Here is a 19314-nt window from a genome sequence, read left to right on the forward strand (position 1 = left end):
GCGTTCCAGATGAAGTGATCTTTAACAGACATCTTGCAGACCTATGTGTGCTATCTGGATGTAGTCATTTGCATTAACATGCTAAAACTATTCTGAGAATTGTCCTATTTAATGTACTGCATTATTGTCCCTCAAACATAAAAAGGAAATATTAGTAAAATAAACAAATGCTGTACATTAAATCAATAATAATTATTATTAGTATAATTTTATTATTTTAATGAAGTAGGCTATTCAGTATTTTAATGTATTGACTTTTTGCTGTAACTTTTGTAAAAAAAAAAAAATTTTTTTACATATTTGTTAAACCTGTCATTATGTCCTGACAGTAGAATATGAGACAGATAATATGTGCAAAAATCAAGCTCCTCTGGGTCCTCCCGGTGGTCCTATTGCCATTTGCAGAAATACACCGCTCCCGTTAAGAAACAACCGATCAGAGCTGCGGTCCGTAACTTTTATTGTGTTCAAAATTTACAAAATGTATATAATAAGCGAGTACACCATGAATCCATTTTCCAAACCCTGTTTTTAGCCTGTCGTGAATCACTAGGGTACATCTATAATAAGTGTTTATATTCGGACTATTTTAGATTGCTTCGGGGGGTACCGCGGCGGAGTAACCCGGTACCTTTGTGATTCTTCATAGACATAAACAGAGAGAAGTAGTTCCGGATACAATGTTCTTCCGCAAGACGCAAGCAGTTCTGTTTATTAACCGCTAGAGCGTCAAAAGTCACTGACTGCAGCTTTAATATCTTATCAGAATGAGCTTTATTGCCAGGTGTGTTTATACATACAAGGAATTTGTTTTAGTGACAGAAGCTCCACAGTGCAAGAGAATGACAGCGACAAGACAGGACACAGATAAGAAGAATAATAATATAAAAAAATATAATATAGCCAATTATGATGTACAGGTATGATGTGTGCAAATTTTAAATTTAAACATAGGTAGAACATCAGTGAACAACTAAAAAAAATGATAAAAGTAATAATTACAGCCTATATGATAGGCTACTATAGCATGATATATGAACTGTAGCATGATATATGTATGCTATATGTTACTATGGAAGAGGTTTAAAGTGCAACACTAATTTTTATGCAGGAAGCCCTTGTAACTACCCTCTATCCATCAATCTATCCATGCATCTTTCGCAGACATCATTGTCGTGTTGTGTATCTGGCGCCAGGTGGCAATGAAGAACTAATACGACTCATATTGAACTCAAACAAATATAGAAGAAGAAGCGGACGAACCGAGGTGCATATAATCAGCCAAAATGATTGGAGATCTTATCATTTTTGGGTAAATTCTACATTCATTTTTTTTAAAGAAGCATAGATTTCGCGTTATTCTTAAATAGGAAGTAATTGGTGATGTTCATATGTGTAGTGTACTGCTGTCAGAGTGTAACAGTAGTGTGTTTTCCTCTCCACGTCACACATTTCCTTACTTCCGTGTGTTTTCAGCACTCTGCTCGTGAACGCCGGCGCTGTGCTCAACTTTAAACTGTGAGTGAAAACACAAATGTTATCTGTCGGTTTTCATTTGGATGATTGTTTTTCTTATCCGTGACGTTCACTGTCTGTGTGCAGAAAGAAGAGAGAAACGCAGTCTCAAGGGTTTGGCGATGAATCTGGACTGTCCAGAACTGGTAACAACAACAATTCATTAACGCTGCATTATTAAATAATAGTGAATTGAATATTATTGAGCCAATATGACATATATTTAATAAGACAGTGAGCAGACAGCTACAGGTCATTACAGAGACCCTAACTCTATCATGGGATAGACCTAGAATAGATTGTTATGAAATATATCAAATATTAGATCAAAGATCTGCTGCATTTATTATTATTATTATTATGCATCGTTTGTCTTTAGGTGACAACATCAGAGAGTTTTTGCTGAGTCTGCGGTACTTTCGTATATTCATTGCTCTCTGGAACATTTTCATCATGTTTTGCATGATCTTGTGAGTATTGCCTTTTAAAATAAATATTGTGTATTCTACTTTAATGCTCTTTAAATATTCACCTTTATGCATTCTTGCAAACAAATTGTTTTTGTGAAGAGTTGTTGCATATTTTAAAGTGTTCTTGTGTGTGTTTTCAGGTTATTTGGTTCATAATCGATGGCTGTTACACGGACGATCACTACAGACTCAAAAGATATTATTGCAGCATTGGGTGGATTTTCTTGTAACAGGTCTTTTTTAGTGTGATTTGTCTTATACATAGTCAGATCTAATGTCTTACAAGACACCTGTATATTTTGTACAAAAGTGTGCATGATTAATTTTGGTTTTACTTTATCAATCAAGTGGAGTCAGAAAACACACATGGGAATTACATTTGTTTAAATAGGAGTGTGAATGGTCTTTCCTCTGTACACTAAAATACTGTCAGCTATTCCAATTTTAGGTGTACTGTCCACTAATGTAAAACTTTTGAGATTTATTATAAGATGAAAGAATAAACATTTAAACTCTGTTGCTTGGTTAGTGTCAAAAATACTTTAATAGACAGTAGAATAATTCTGGTGTGTGTGTGTCTCAAGTATATCAAGACACTTTCTACTCTGGTTGAATGTACAATTTACCTTGAGGTGACAAAGTAACCACATGTGATCAGTCAGATCCACCAACTCTTTAAATTCTAGGATTTTAATCACTTAACCTTCAGCAGTCTTACATTGTAATGTTTATTAGCATTTTGCTCAAGTTGAATGACCAGAAGACTTCCACTAACCAACTACTGGTTTCATTCAGATAATGGTTCTTCTAAATTTACATTTCACCTCAGGGCCACAGATGAATGAGAGATGGGGAGAACATGTTTATGAATGAAAAAGTCAGTTCATGGTTTAATAGTCTTATTGTAAAAGAAAGAGGCAAGTTCAAGCCGCAATACCATTTGCACTTACATAGAATAAAAGCAATAATTCTAGGGGAGAAAATGTACTTAAAAAAAAAAAAAGTCCATGTTAGGACAGTAGCTCAACTCCCATGAATAAAAGGCTTTTTCTCCCCCGTAACTGGTAAACACTGGACTGAAGGGCCATTATGTACTTCAACTTCTCCACATGGACAGTGCAGTCTTCAAATGAAGATCTCTCAAATGCCTAGGAAAAAAAAAAATTGGTGAAACCCAAGTTAGTGAACAAAAGAATATACACAAAATACACTGAAAAATACCTTCACACGTGGCCATTCAAAAGGTCACTCATCATGTGATGTTCCTCTGGTCCTCCAGAATTCTTCCTTTGGAAAGACAAAGAGAGGAATAAATTAAATATAAAGCACCACTATCCTGTATACAAAGCAACTTTGATGGTGCTTCAGATAAATTGGCTTAAAAGTTCAGAGCAAGTGTCAACACTATCGATCTGCTGGGGAAAAAAGTTCAGTCATCATGTGCACCCGGTAAATATCAACCAAATGTGCCAAAAACACGTTCAACTTTACCGGTTTTAAAGGCGTGAATGACTTCTGAAACGAAGTCTGATGAATTTGAGGTCATCCATTCGGCTCCAGTATGATCTGTTGGAATAGGAGTAGTATGTCAGGGACCTTAAAAAAAACCACAATTACCAGATTGTGGCAGATACATGGTTGCTCAGAGAACTTGGCTTATTTTTTTAGAAAGGGTCAACAGTGTCGGTCTGCTGGGGAAAAAAGATAAGTCATCAACGCTACCAGAAGACTTAGAGCAAAGTTTAGTGTAAACCTAAACTCACCAAAGTCTGAGTAAGCACTACAGCACAACTCCGTGGTCCAACAGCCCACATACTGCAAAACAAACATATAACGTAAAACAAAAGGAACATACGGTAGTTAAGAAACTAAACAACCTTCTGCAGAGACACTTAAATGGCCTGTATGCAGCGTTGAAACGTGGATTAACTTGTGTTTAAACGGTTTATTAACATTATGTGCAAAAAACAATATAAAACCAAGCCAATGAAATTTTCATCGTCCATCTAGACCTTCCCGCGTGCAGCGAAAACGCGCCACGTGGTCGGCAGTAACTACACCAAAATCCTAACTTGTTTCACCCTTACCAAATTTTCACAGTGTAGGTTTTGGTAAATTACTTTCGAACATTCTTTAAAAGAAGACTTCTAGTAGACTAAAATAGAAAAAGAAAAAATATGACAAAGTAAATTTTGCTTACCCTGGTTAAGGAAGAAGGAACTGGGAAGAAAGAACACGCGAACCCGCGTTTTATAGTCCGTGCGCGTGCGCAGACTGATGCGATGACGTCAGAGTTGGTTCAGTTCCCACCTCTGAAAGAGACAGGGGTGCTGTCTGGTTTTCATGAGAGCACCTACCTGGAGATTTGGTTAGGCACTCACACTGCACATAGTGTGACTCATTAAATATAACCATAAAAAGAAAATATTGTTTTAATAGTGATAGCATTAATGCATTTATCTATTTAGTATTCTAATAAAATAATATAATAAACAAAATAATACAATTAATTATTTTGCAGCTGGGTTTAAATGTAAGGTAGGCTATCTAGCTTTATGGATATGTTATTTAGCCTACCCATTATACATTTTAAGACATCATCTAATTCCTTATTGTCAGAAATATCAGAATGGGAAATGACCTTACTGGTGGAAATACTACAGAGCTGGTGGAACACTAGAAATAGGGAAGCTGATATTTAAAGCCAGAGTGGTTTAGAATCAGCTAAAACAGAAATATAATAAATGTGAAAAAGATTAGATTCTTCTTCCTCTGGGCAGAAAGAGCCCAAATGGTTAAATTGACTTAGATAGCTTACTTATTACAACGGTAATATTGGTGATTTTAAAATGAAATTATTTTACTTTATTATTAAACAAAAATTGGTACAGCTTTATATAATTTTTCATCAAAGCGACATAACTAGCATAATACATAACACGTTGACTATTCTCTTTGTTTTTAGATAACTTGTCCGAAAGGTGGCAGTAAAGGCTAAATTTGAAATAGCCTTCTTTTAATAACAGCTCCCCCTCTATATTTAACGAATAGCTGAGTTTAAAGTATTTCAAGAGTTCTGTGAGCTCTTTGTTTTAGCACAAAGAAACACAAGTCATGAATTATCAGTCGTGAGATAATCTCCCATCAACATCTCATATTAAAAAGAGCCTTCCCCCACCCAAAAATGTCTCTGGTGCAAAACATCCCATCATAAAGTGTGAAGTGTTGCTTTAGTCTTCCTAAACCTTTTAATTCCACAAACTCTAAAAATAACGATGCATGCAATTGAATATATATATATATATATATATTACCTTTTTAGTTTATTGGAGAGATTTTTTTTTTGCATATTATTTGATACTAAAGCAGATGTGTTTATCCAAAGTGATTTATGAATGAGAAAAATATGGAAGTGATTAATCCAAATCTAGAGCAGCGCAAAACTAAAGCAGGTTGAAAGACAAATCCAAATAAGTTTAAGAGCTTGTTTAAATATTGGCTGCTTGCTTTGTTTGCTGCATGGTCTAGTTTCAGAGATCACACCTGACAAATGCTGGTTTGAGTAGTTTGTTCACATGTTTGGGGGATCAGCTTCAATGTTGCCTGTTTTCTGGCTTGTTTAAACGAGGTGAGAGGACACAAGCTCTTTACTTCCCTGGGGCTAATAGGTAGAATGGGAGGAACTTAACCCAAATTAATGAATCATCCAAAAAGAAAAAACAAAATGCATTTGTTAGCTATAAATTCATCGCTTTCTTCATTTTAATATTTAAGCACTAAAACCATATTACAAAAAGGCAAAAACCTGGTTCATTTTATATTATTTATATTTTTGCATTATTAATAAACAATTTTCCTGTTTAAAGCTGTAAAGTTACTTTGACAATCTGTATTGTTAGATATTAATTGTTTTGTATTAATTATTATTATTATTTTTTTGCCATTTCAGAGAGAAAATGTAATTTATTAATATTATGACTCTTATTTAGTTATTTATTTTGGTAAAATGACTTGTTCAACACAGTTAAATGTAACAGCAGCAATCACAAATCCAGTTTCCACAGAAGTCCCTCAAAGCTCTATGACATGCGGTGTAATGGGGCTTTGTTTCACATGAGAAATGGCTAGAGGGTCACATACATAATCCAAACACTGTTTCTTTCAAGACCTTTTAAAGCGTGTGTATGTGTGTTGTCGAAAGAGATGCTGAATATTTGAAAGATGGGGCATTCCTATCTATCTATCTATCTATCTATCTATCTATCTATCTATCTATCTATCTATCTATCTATCTATCTATCTATCTATCTATCTATCTATCTATCTATCTATCTATCTATCTATCTATCTATCTATCTATCTGTCTGTCTGTCTGTCTGTCTGTCTGTCTGTCTATCTATTCAACATCCTATAGGAAGACATGATCCCTCTAATCTCTCTTCAAACTACTAAAGGTTCTTCTTACACTTCTTATATTTTATTGTCATTGTCATAATATCAACAAAATACAGCCAGAGCATCCCATCTGCATAGCAATGGTACCAAAGTGCAAAGTGATGCAAAAGCCCAATCCAAGATCCCATGAATAATATAAATATTCCATATTGTTGTGAAATTGCCACAGCAATGCAAAGTCCAGTTACTTTTTCATTTTCATTATTCATTTAGCTGACGCTTTTATCCAAAGCGACTTACAATTACTATATACACGTCAGAGGTTGCACGCCTCTGGAGCAACTAGGGGTTAAGTGTCTTGCTCAGGGACAGATTGGTGTCTCACGGTGGATTCGAACCCGGGTCTCTCACACCAAAGGCATGTGTCTTATCCACTGTGCCAGTCTGGCTGTTCTGGCACTTATGGATCTGTACCTTCTACCTGAGGGCAGCAGGAGGAACAGGTGATGTGGCGGATGATGCTGCTCGCGCAGGATGTTTTGAACATGTCTTAGGTAGCAAGTGGTGTAAATGGAATTTTGTATCTCTTCGGTTTCCTCAGATAGTAGAAAAGATGTTTGGCCTTTCCTACAACTGAGGCAGTATTAGTGCCCCAGGACAGATCCTCGATACAATCACCCCCAGGAATTTAAGATGTGTCACTCTATCCACCACCTCATTGCCAATTGAGAGCGGAGAGTGGATGTCCAGTCCAGTTTTGCGGAAATCCACAATAATTTCCTTGGTCTTCTTGATGTTAAGAACCAAGTTATTGTTGTCACACCATGATGCCAGATGCTGTACCTCATTCCTATAAGCTTTCTTGTTGTTGTTAATGAGCTTGAGCACCGTGATGTCGTCTATAAATGTGACAACATGATTTAATGGAAAGAGGGCAAAGCAGTCATGTTTGAAAAGGGTTTAGAGCAGTGGGCTTAGCATGCATCCTTGGGGGGGCCCAGTGTTAGTAAGAAGGGTGGAGGACGTGTGCCTGCCAGTTCTCACTTAGTTAAAAAGTCCACAATCCAACTGCATAGCATGGTGTTTAGTCCTAGGTTGTGTAAATTAGATCGGAGTTAGATCGAAGTTATTGGCTTCAATATGCCTTTTGTGATCTGTACGCACATACATTTATGTAGCATAAAATAATTGTGGTATATTCATCCAGAGATTCAGATGTGTGCGTGCCCTGTTCCTTAGTATATATACTTCCCATATTGTCAAGTCAAGTCAAGTCACCTTTATTTATATAGCGCTTTAAACAAAATACATATGTCAAAGCAACTGAACAACATTCATTAGGAAAACAGTAATGCAATGCAATAATGCAAAATGACAGTTAAAGGCAGTTCATCATTGAATTCAGTGATGTCATCTCTGTTCAGTTTAAATAGTGTCTGTGCATTTATTTGCAATCAAGTCAACGATATCACTGTAGATGAAGTGAGCCCAACTAAGCAAGCCAGAGGCGACAGCGGCAAGGAACCAAAACTCCATCGGTGACAGAATGGAGAAAAAACCTTGGGAGAAACCAGGCTCAGTCGGGGGGGCAGTTCTCCTCTGACCAGACGAAACCAGTAGTTCAATTCCAGGCTGCAGCAAAGTCAGATTGTGCAGAAGAATCATCTGTTTCCTGTGGTCTTGTCCTGGTGGTCCTCTGAGACAAGGTCTTTACAGGGGATCTGTATCTGGGGCTCTAGTTGTCCTGGTCTCCGCTGTCTTTCAGGGATGTAGAGGTCCTTTCTAGCTGCTGATCCACCATCTGGTCTAGATACGTACTGGATCCGGGTGACTGCAGTGACTGTCACAGTGTCTGGGTTGTGTCCCTGGGTTTCCACTAGATGTCCTCCTTTCTCACGGTGTCTGTCACCTTATCACTTCCTGTCTCCTTATTTGGTCACCTTCCTCCTTGTTTAGGTAATTGATTGTTCCCCACCTGTCTCCTGTTTCCCCATCATCCTTTTGTGTATTTATACCCGGTCTGTCTGAGTCTGTGTCACGGAGTCCTTGTGTATGTTTCATGCTTTCCGTAGTCTTGCCCTTGCCGTGTGTTATTGTCTGTTTTCATGTTGTTTGGATATTCTGGTTTTGACCCTGCCTGGACTGTTTATGCTTTTTGGATTTCCCCTAAATAAACTGCATACCTGCATTTGGACCTCTCCCGTGTTTCTTGTATCACCGTACGTGACAGAAGGACTCCGTCACCTTGAGATCCAGCGGTATGTCGATTAACGCTTCTTCCCCAGCCACAGAGCGGGAGAGGAGCAATCGGTTTGAGGGAACCCGCCTGGTCGTGTTTCGCGGGACCAGGGGAGGTCGCCGAGGAGGAGGTGGGCGAGAGGAAGCTCAGCATCGCTCTCCACCATGGCCCCCCTTCGACTCGGGGCTCACGTGGGAGGGACCAGAGCCGCCGTTTCACCAGGGCAGAAGAAAGAAGCCAGCGACACTGCCCATGATGGCCGCTGGTCCAGCACCACAGCACAAGATGGCCGCCAACCCAGCGCCGCTGCGGTGCATGGCCACCAACCCCGCACCACGAGGCCAGATGGAAGGCCTCACACCACAGTGCAAGATGGCTGCCAGCTCAACACGAACGCCTAAGATGGCCGCTGACACCTTTCTCGATTACTTCGAGATGTTATCTAAGATCCTAGAGATTCCCAAGACTGTTCATGTCATGGCTGCTGAGCCAGCACCACAGCACAAAATGGCCACCAGCCCAGAGCCACAGCACAAGATGGCCGCCAGCCCAGAGCCACAGCACAAGATGGCCGCCAGCCCAGAGCCACAGCACAAGATGGCCGCCAGCCCAGCGCCACAGCACAAGATGGCCGACTCAACGCCTGAGTCTCCAGACAAGGTATCACCGGTTCGCCAACATAGAGGGCGGAGGAGGAGGAGACAGGCGTCTACCGTTCCTCAAGGCCCAGAGGACGTTCCCGAGGCGGTGCCCGATGCTGTTCCGGAGACCGAGGCGGTGCCCGATGCTGTTCCGGAGGCCGAGGCGGTGCCCGATGCCGAGGCGGTGCCCGATGCTGTTCCGGAGACCGAGGCGGTGCCCGATGCTGTTCCGGAGGCCGAGGCGGTGCCCGAAGCCGAGGCGGTGGCCGATGCTGTTCCGGAGGCCGAGGCGGTGCCCGATGCCGAGGCGGTGCCCGATGCTGTTCCGGAGGCCGAGGCGGTGCCCGATGCCGAGGCGGTGCCCGATGCTGTTCCGGAGGCCGAGGCGGTGCCCGATGCTGTTCCGGTGCCCGATGCTGTTCCGGAGGCCGAGGCGGTGCCCGATGCCGAGGCGGTGCCCGATGCTGTTCCGGAGGCCGAGGCAGTGCCCGATGCCGAGGCGGTGCCCGATGTTGTTCCGGAGACCGAGGCGGTGCCCGATGCTGTTCCGGAGGCCGAGGCGGTGCCCGATGCCGAGGCGGTGCCCGATGCTGTTCCGGAGGGCGAGGCGGTGCCCGATGCTGTTCCGGAGGCCGAGGCGGTGCCCGATGCCGTTCCCGAGGCCGAGGCGGTGCCCGATGACATTCCCGATTCGGTGCCCAAGACCGGTCTAGAGTCAGGGCTAGTTCCTGTTGACCGTCCAGAGTCGAGTCAGGTCCCAGTGGACTCTCCAGAGTCAGGGCCAGTCACTGATGACCTTCCAGAGTCAGGGCGGGTCACCGTTGGACGTTCAGAGTCAAGTCAAGTCACTGGGTGGGCTGCTGCTCGGGCCTGTTGGACTCCGGCATCGACCACAGGGGGGTGGTGGTCATCCGCTCCGCCCTGGGGGACTCTGGCGTCGACCACGAGGACGTGGTGGTCCTCCGCTCCGCCCTGGGGGGCTTCCGCTCTGACCACGAGGACATGGTGGTCCTCTGCTCCGCCCTGGGGGGCTTCCGTTCTGACCACACGGACGTGGTGGTCTTCCATTCCGCCCTGGGGGGCGTCCGCTCTGACCACGAGGACGTGGTGGTCTTCTGCTCCGCCCTGGGGGGCTTCTGCTCTGACCACACGGACATGGTGGTCTTCTGCTCCGCCCTGGGGGGCGCTTGCCCTGACTACACGGTTGTGGTGGTCTTCTGCCCCGCCCTGGAGGACTCTGGCCTCGACCACAAGGACGTGGTGGTCTTCTGCCCCGCCCTGGGGGGCTTCATGTTGTTTTTTGTTTGTTGTTTTTGTATTTACTCCTGTCCCTGTTCCTCTCTGTAGTCTGGCCCTCCATCCCTTCCCCTGAACCTCCTCCAGTCCTCCTCCCTCCTGGTCTTCCTGTTTTGTGGTTACTTTCTGGTGCCTGTTTCCAATGTCTTTCTTTTCTGGCCCTCCATCCCTCCCCCTGAGCCTCCACCTGTCCGCCTCCCTCCTGGTCTGTTTTGTGTCTGTCGTGGAGCGTCTGGGAGCCGCTCCGTAGAGGGGGGGTTCTGTCACAGTGTCTGGGTTGTGTCCCTGGGTTTCCACTAGATGTCCTCCTTTCTCACGGTGTCTGTCACCTTATCACTTCCTGTCTCCTTATTTGGTCACCTTCCTCCTTGTTTAGGTAATTGATTGTTCCCCACCTGTCTCCTGTTTCCCCATCATCCTTTTGTGTATTTATACCCGGTCTGTCTGAGTCTGTGTCACGGAGTCCTTGTGTATGTTTCATGCTTTCCGTAGTCTTGCCCTTGCCGTGTGTTATTGTCTGTTTTCATGTTGTTTGGATATTCTGGTTTTGACCCTGCCTGGACTGTTTATGCTTTTTGGATTGCCCCTAAATAAACCGCATACCTGCATTTGGACCTCTCCCGTGTTTCTTGTATCACCGTACGTGACAGTGACCCTCTGATCTGGATACAGACTGGATCTGGTGGCTACGGTGACCTCGGAATAAGAGAGAAACAGACTAATATTAGCGTAGATGCCATTCTTCTAATGATGTAGCAAGTACAACAAGGTTCCGGTTTACCTAATTAATGCAGCCTAAAAATCCTTTAACGGATTTGGATATTAAAAGCATATTAGTGTGTTATGTGTAAGCCAGGTGTAAGGGCTATTGTGTGGTGGATAGCAGTTCGTAACATAGTCCCAGGACTCCCAGCCCTTTTGATTCTGGATGTATACCATAAACGCTGCTTAAGAGGGAGATGATTCGACAGTCCCAGGTGGAGATAAGTCTGGGCTTTGTATACTTCTGCTTCATTAGCATAAACTTGATCCAGAATTTCATCTCCCAGTTAGCATACTTCATGTTGTGGTGGAATTTGTAAGGGACCATTTTTAAGTCAGCCTGATTAAAGTCCACATCTGCGATGATAACACCGTCCAGGGTGTGTGACCAGGCATTTGTTAATGCTATCGTAAAACTGTGCTAGCTCTATCTTGGCATTAGCATCTGGTGGGATATACACAGCACAGATGTAAACAGCAACACTAAAACCTTTCTTATCTAAATAATTTACATTTCCACTAATTTGGCCTTGTAAGTTTAGACAGACAAGATCTTTACACTAAAAAAGCTGAATTAAGTGTTTGACATGGCACATGGAGCATAAGGCATACATTTAAATCCAATACATTTAATTAACCAAGTTTACCATATCTTAACAAAAAGCAATTGCTTTCATGAATTGTTAATCCAAATTTTAGCGAGCTCTTACCTCAGCATAGATGCATGCACAACAAGCAGAGTACAAATCCACCTGTTTATGTTCATAAGTTGATTTTGGAAAAGTTAGCAGATCTTTCCTCAGATTTCAAGCCTCGGCAGCAAAAGCAGATTAGACATCCAATTAGTTTTTCAGCCCGCTCAGAAAACACACTCTTAATTTTCTGATAATTTAGAATATAGACAATAGAACACCCTGTTGTTGACTTCTACATTTTTTGTAAGCACACATTTTTAGTTTTTTATATTGTCATGATCTTGATTGATAGCCACACAGCGGAAAAGGCTTATGCTTGCATCTGTGAGTGTAATGATTGTTTTTACTCAACAGAGATTATAACAATTGAAACATTTTGTTCTGCCAAGTGTATTGCTGTCATTCCTGTCCTCAGATCAAGAGCTAAAAAGTGTTACAACACAGCATATGGTGCCACATCCATATCTAATCTTTGCATTATATATTAATTCACATAAACAAACCAAACCTTAAAAGCAATTACTTCCTTCATAAAATACCCATGTTTTCCTTTCCACTGTTTAATTGCAGTCAGACAAATGACTCGCTATTTTGAGTATGTGCATGCCTCAAGAGTTCTTCCTCTCTGAGTACTTCCCCCAATAATCATGCTCTTGCAAGATAGCCAGAAGTTGGAAAAGACTTAGATGCATCACTGTACCCTAGCACTTGATGTCATGAACTTATAGACAGGATGTGAATATAAATAAGAGGAATCATCATAACAGATTCCCTGCAGATCTGCAGGAGGTCTCACTGAGATACTTTATTTTAGTCTTTCTTGCTGTTTATGGCTGTGGATTAACACAGATTCAGATGCCAACCGCCAACAAAAGAAGAAACACAACACAACACAACATAACAACACAACACAAGACAAAACAACATAATATGTACTGCCCATTAAATCCATCTCCCTTTTTTCTGTAGTGGACACAGATGACGATCTCTATCATCAGCACCGCAGAGCGTTTAGTTTCGACCTCTCCCGCATCCCTGTGGGAGAAACCCTGACTGCTGCGGAGCTTCGTGTCTACAAGGACTTTGTGTATGAGCGCTATGAAAATGAAACTTTCCGTGTCAGTGTGTTCGAGGTGCTCCAACAGCAGCCCAAAAGGTTTGTTATTATACATTACATTCGAAAAACTCTTTTTATTTGGTTGTTCAGTTCTTGACATCAGTCAATCATTCCTTATTCAATTGTGCATGCTTCAATTGCTCATTATGTTCCAAAATGTAATTAATTGCTCCATCTTGGAAGCTACTCTCCTTTTCGGCTGACTTTGATCAACCCCTCCCTTTCAACCTCCAGGTCCATTGTCATACCTAACACCCACTTTCATGATCCAATCAATTCCCAGTGGATATTTAAAGTCTCTTTCACTAAATATCCTGTTGTACACTAACATATGACATATTATGCAAGTAAAATGAGAATGGTGTTTCACATCCAGTTTATTTAGATGTGCATCTGTTTGCCCTTGGCATTTAATGGTATGGTCATTTATTGTGTCAGTCAACAATATACTTTTTCAGAATAGTTAAAACTAATTTATGACTTTGGTATGTTTTAGCCTTTGATTTTTAAATAGGGTAGCATGCAAAGGCCGGAAGGCATGAAAAAAACAAAATAAATTGTGAAATGTCTGAAATAAAACATATGCCACCACCCACACTTTTTACATTTAGATATGAGAGCCATGGACCCACACACACAGACTGATTTGTTTGCCCAATGGTACATGTCTAGTTCCAGAGCTCTGATTTACAGTGTGGCTGCTAACAAGCAATGTGAGCAACCACCATTACAAGCCATTACTGTCAATTATTGAGATGCAGAGTCTTCAGCAGAAGTGAGGTTCTCTACCCCAGACATCTGGAGAAACAGCCCATTCCTCCACCCAAAAACGTTTTCCTCTTCATTCCCTCATCCTTGATCACACCTTCTTGGAAAGTTTCTGACTGTATGTAAAGTGGAGAACATGAAGAAGTCCTCCAGGTGAAGCATTCACAGACAGACAGACTGTCTCTCTTAAGCCTGGAACACACCAAGCCGACGCCGACGAACTAGCGCTAATGAAAGCCAACTGTGTTGTCGCCTCGCGTCAGGGTAAAAAGCTGCACTTGAACACACGAGAGAACTACTGCCGACTGTAAGGTAGAATGCGCGTTCTGCGCCTGCGTGTAAATGTGACAACTGTCTATTTCTGCAGATATATTAGTCTATATTCGTCATTCAAAAAGGGAAAATGACGCTGCCGGCTGAAGTTATACAAACCGTAATCCAATCAATTCCCAGTGGATATTTAAAGTCTCTTTCACTAAATATCCTGTTGTACACTAACATATGACATATTATGCAAGTAAAATGAGAATGGTGTTTCACATCCAGTTTATTTAGATGTGCATCTGTTTGCCCTTGGCATTTAATGGTATGGTCATTTATTGTGTCAGTCAACAATATACTTTTTCAGAATAGTTAAAACTAATTTATGACTTTGGTATGTTTTAGCCTTTGATTTTTAAATAGGGTAGCATGCAAAGGCCGGAAGGCATGAAAAAAACAAAATAAATTGTGAAATGTCTGAAATAAAACATATGCCACCACCCACACTTTTTACATTTAGATATGAGAGCCATGGACCCACAAAGCAGCACGTGCTTACTGTTTTGAATATTAATCCTGCTAAACACTTTCTTTATTCCACCCCTCTCGTGTTAATATTGAAATATTCGCCAAGGAACAATCAGGTAAGATGACATATCATTAGAACAGCCTCTATCTGTATCGTTTTGACTTTGCTTGCTGTTTTGCTATTATTCTCGTCCACTGACTCGTTCACTAAGCTGAACAGCCAATCAGAGTTCCCTCTTTCACCGACGGCCCGACGCCAATTCAACATGCCGACCAATTTCAGCCGACGGTGCGGAACACACTGAGGAAACTTAGTCGGCCGACACACAAAAACTGCCCGACGGCCGACCGTCGGCTTGGTGTGTTCAAGGCTTTAAGGTGTCCATTGCATCTTCTAAATTACACGCACATTAAAGCATTATTCTCCCCGATGCACACATTCCCTGTGAAGGCCACCCACTGTGAATCATCCTTCCTGCAGCTCTCCTATTGTCACGCAGAGATGGTTTGCCCCGTTGATGCATGAGGTGACTAGACAGGAGGAACATCAAGACCTAGTCTCTTGTTGGCCTCAAGGTCTGAAATCCTACCTGTAAGTCAAGTCATTGTTCTGGAGAGCCACCCAGTAGCTCTGTTTTCATCACCAGAGGACAATCTGATCTCTTTTTATAAACATCACATTTAATAAGAGGAAACTTTGATACTGTCTTGGGAACATGTTGTTGTCTGTGCAATGTCATTTGTTTTTGATTTTATGGCTTGTATCAGCCAAACCTCAAGTTATCTCTTGGAATAAAGCTTATTTTGTGATATCTGTATCCTGACATGACATGGCATTTACGCATCACACTTCTGCAGTTTGTAAACTTGTCTGCAGAGATAACCTCATGAAAAAAAACTATGTTAACAGTAGTTCAAATTCAATTACATTGTGTGAATGAGGAGACAAATTAAAGTGAAAGTCTCATTTATTTCAGTTGGATTTTCACAGTGGATTTAAGTTAGTCTTGGGGATTCGCCACGTTGACCAACAAAGCTGTGCTTTATACATTACTGACAATAGACAATGGACATTTTCCATTCAACTGTATGAAATTAACACCACCTTTACTATCAATATGCAGGAAAATGAAAAATAGAGTTAAACTAGTAACCACAGAACATTCTAGCAGATGCATAGCAGTACTCTAGCATTGTGTTTAGCATTGGTAAAGAGCACAAATTTTATTAAAAAAACATGTGTTTGTTCGTTTTTCATTGTTTCAGTGATCATATCCACTTTTTGTGTTTGTAATAAAGAGCTATTGACCCATGTATGTTCTCCTCTGACTCTGTGTAGGGAACTGTACCTGCTAGACTCGCGAGTGTTGTGGGCAGCAGAAGAGGGTTGGTTGGTATCTGACCTCACGGTCACCACTAACCACTGGGTTATAAACCCAGGTCAGAACTTAGGACTGCAGCTATCTCTGGAAACTGCACACGGTGGGTATCTTCGATTATTTACGCTCACCAGAGTAGCCATTGAGATAGGGGAGAGTTGAGATTCTGTCATAATTTACTCACCCTCATGTCGTTCCAAACATTTCTCTCATCCGTGGAACACAGAAGTAGATATTCATATCAGAAATGCCAGGAGTTTCCAGTGTTGTTCTAGACACCAAATCAGTTGAAAGATTATTCAAACTATTGGAACAACATGATCACAGAACGTTATGTTTATGATTTGACCTCTAGTAGACAATTTATTTTTCAATCATCATGCAACTCACTGTCGCCCTCTGCAGGTGAACGAATAAACCCTAGGAGAGCAGGTCTGGTGGGCAGCCGTGGACCTCAGAACAAACAGACATTTATGGTGGCATTTTTGAAAGCATCAGGAATCCATCTCCGCAGTGTTCGCTCAGCACCAGGAAACAAACAGAGGGGTCACCAGCGCTCTAAAAACCCCAAACCCGGTGTTGCACCCAGCCAGGTGGATTTGAAGACAGCCGAGGCTGCAGGTGACACTTTTTATGAACTTTTTGTGTTAGTTCTTTGTTCTAATTTCATCTTCATGCTCTTTTCATTTTTTTTTCTACAAGAAATATATACCTTCATACTATCTAATCCTAATAAACATACAGTTTATTAACATGTAATTAACAAATGTGCTACATATTTCTCTTTCCTCATGTTTTATGCAGAGGGTGCCAGCGTAGACCCCAAACAAGGCTGCAAGAAGCATGAACTGTATGTCAGCTTCAGAGATCTGGGATGGCAGGTACCGTAATCAGCTTCTTCTTTCAGACTCCTCTTTATGCTTTTATCTCCTCTAATCTTTCTCATCGCTCTTGCGTTTCCAGGACTGGATCATTGCTCCAGAGGGTTACGCGTCATACTACTGTGAGGGAGAATGTGTGTTCCCCTTAAACTCTTATATGAATGCCACAAACCATGCAATTGTACAGACACTGGTGAGTTCCTAAAACTAAAGGAATAGTTTACCCAAAAATACATTTATGTCAGGTTAAACTGACCCCTTTGTAATATCAAACTCGATATTTGAATGTTTCAGCTGATTGTCTATACAATGAAAGGTCCACCATAAAAATTAATCGGTAATTCACTCACAAATCGATCTACTTATTGATCAACTCATCAACTGTACATAGAGCCCAAATGTCAATAACACAGCAAACCTTATTGGTTAAAAATTTGTGATGGCATTCTAATTGTGTAGAAATGTGCAGAGTTCTCCGAGTTCTGTGGTCATTACTAAAAAAAAGTTTCATTGAACTATTCAATATTTTATATACATGTTCTGCAGTTGCTATAATTATAATGTTAGTTATGTTTTGTCAAATCATGTATTTCTCTTCTCTTCCTAGGTCCATTTCATAAACCCAGAAACAGTCCCGAAGCCCTGCTGTGCTCCAACGCAGTTACACGGAATCTCAGTTTTGTACTTTGATGACAGTTCCAACGTAATATTGAAAAAGTACCGCAACATGGTCGTCAGGGCCTGCGGATGCCACTAATCTGCCCTGGACAAAATAAGGGATGCAAATACTTTTGACTCTCAAGAGCCCAGAGAGGAAAGAGACTCATTACTGGAGCAAAAAGGAGTGTAAATCCAAAGCATACATTTAATTTAAAACTCCAAACTCCTGGAACTGTATGAGGTTGACCGGTGCTCTAGCTTTCATTTCTGCTCAGAGACACAAGTTTGGAATATCAAAGAGGACATGAGCAGATAAAAAGAGAAAGAACTGTCAGGAAAAACGCAGATTGCTTTATTGAGATTTCATTACAAAAAACACTTTCACGATGGCATGATTTCTGTATGTAATTCACAGAAGTAATTCCTGGAAAATTCCTGCCGTGACTGAACTTATCAGAAAGTCTGAGACCACTGGTAAAAATGCTTCTAAATTGGATTTTCTTATTTATTAATTTTTCTATTAATAATTGAGCATAACAATGGGAGTTAAATGTTAAGTGAGAATAAAGGCATGCATTTGAGCTTATGTTGATCTTATGCACTTCAGTGGATAAATTCATAGTCTTGAATATCTCTTTTTCATTTTAAATCATAATGTGCCTTTGTTTAAAATTCTGGTTATTTCCAGGTTTGAATTGCAGAATTTCCATGTGGTTGCATTGTGTTTTGCACAAGATGTGAAATAGACATGCAAATGATGGGTGCCTGTTCCAGGGAGTCAAAGCAATGGTTTTTGATTTCACTCTGCTACATTATTTGTTACATGCCCTCATTATATTGCATGTTTCATTTAGCAAATACCTTCTAGTTATCAAAAGCAGCTGTCATTAAGATGAATGGAAATGATAACAGGTTTATTTTAAACATCTGTGGGTTGCATATTATATACAGTGAAAACAAAAATATTTTATTACATACACCCCTGAGTCAGGAAATTAAGTCATTAATATTAATATATGGTATGTTTATTTTGTCAGCTTTTGGAGTACAGTATAGATTTCCACCAGGTTAATAGACATGAAGCCCAGTGTCAAAAAATTCAATATCAGACATTGTACAGGGTTTTTAGGATGTTCTTGATACAAATGCATGTGCATACAGAAAAATATAGACTGCAAAACAAAAATAACTACTGTAATATCACATTTTGTGGCTGTTAGTTGTTATAAAAATGTTGTAACAAGGTCTGATATGTATTTTGTGACGTAATAAACTACTGTTCAAACGTTTTGGGGCCTGAAAGATGTTTTTTTTCTTCTCTCTTTTTTTCTTATAATCTACTATGCTGCATTGATTTGTTCAAAAATAGTAATATTGTGAAATATAATTACATTATATTGTATTATGCTTTTTATTATAATATTTTCAAATTTTAAAATCCTTCCTGTGATGGCAAATCAAAGTTTTCAGCAGCCATTACTCCAGTCTTCATGACCTCTCAGCCGGTCACATAATCCTTCATAAATAATTTTAGCAGGTTGATATGGTGCTCAAGATTAAAAAAATTGTATTATCAATGTTGGAAATTTTTTTTGTGTGCTGCTTAGAACTTTTGTGGAAACCTTGACATGTTTTGCAGAATTCTTTGATGACTATAAAGTGTAAAAGAAAATTCTATATTTCAAATAATTTTTTTTAACAACATAA

At 40.8% G+C, this 19314-nt stretch overlaps 2 protein-coding genes, 1 long non-coding RNA gene and 2 other non-coding genes across 5 annotated transcripts; 2 read left to right on the plus strand and 3 right to left on the minus strand.

Annotated features, from left to right (window-relative positions):
- Positions 1-1199: 1199 nt before the first annotated feature.
- Positions 1200-2317, plus strand: LOC132118982 (small integral membrane protein 7-like). The gene is made up of 5 exons (XM_059528728.1): positions 1200-1312; positions 1477-1518; positions 1603-1661; positions 1895-1985; positions 2126-2317. The coding sequence occupies exons 1-5, from the start codon at positions 1287-1289 to the stop codon at positions 2139-2141; spliced, it is 234 nt and encodes a 77-aa protein (XP_059384711.1). The 5' UTR covers positions 1200-1286; the 3' UTR covers positions 2142-2317.
- A 661-nt stretch (positions 2318-2978) lies between these two features.
- On the minus strand, positions 2979-4263 carry LOC132118983 (uncharacterized). The gene is made up of 5 exons (XR_009426086.1): positions 4186-4263; positions 3749-3800; positions 3477-3551; positions 3195-3272; positions 2979-3124 (listed from the first exon to the last, which is right to left on the minus strand). It is a non-coding gene; the product is annotated as an uncharacterized LOC132118983 (long non-coding RNA).
- LOC132119772 (small nucleolar SNORD12/SNORD106) lies at positions 3341-3433 on the minus strand. The gene has a single exon (XR_009426184.1). It is a non-coding gene; the product is annotated as a small nucleolar SNORD12/SNORD106 (small nucleolar RNA).
- On the minus strand, positions 3619-3711 carry LOC132119771 (small nucleolar SNORD12/SNORD106). Its single transcript, XR_009426183.1, has one exon. It is a non-coding gene; the product is annotated as a small nucleolar SNORD12/SNORD106 (small nucleolar RNA).
- An 8715-nt stretch (positions 4264-12978) lies between the features above and the next one.
- Positions 12979-17781, plus strand: LOC132118960 (bone morphogenetic protein 7-like; the record flags this gene model as incomplete). Its single annotated transcript, XM_059528711.1, has 6 exons — positions 12979-13169; positions 16027-16169; positions 16472-16687; positions 16871-16947; positions 17030-17140; positions 17555-17781. Coding segments are annotated over 6 exons (888 nt in total), but the record flags the coding sequence as incomplete, so codon positions are not given.
- Between the last annotated feature and the right edge of the window lie 1533 nt (positions 17782-19314).

Source organism: Carassius carassius, chromosome 38 (assembly GCF_963082965.1).
Source record: "Carassius carassius chromosome 38, fCarCar2.1, whole genome shotgun sequence".
Lineage (NCBI taxonomy): Eukaryota > Metazoa > Chordata > Actinopteri > Cypriniformes > Cyprinidae > Carassius > Carassius carassius.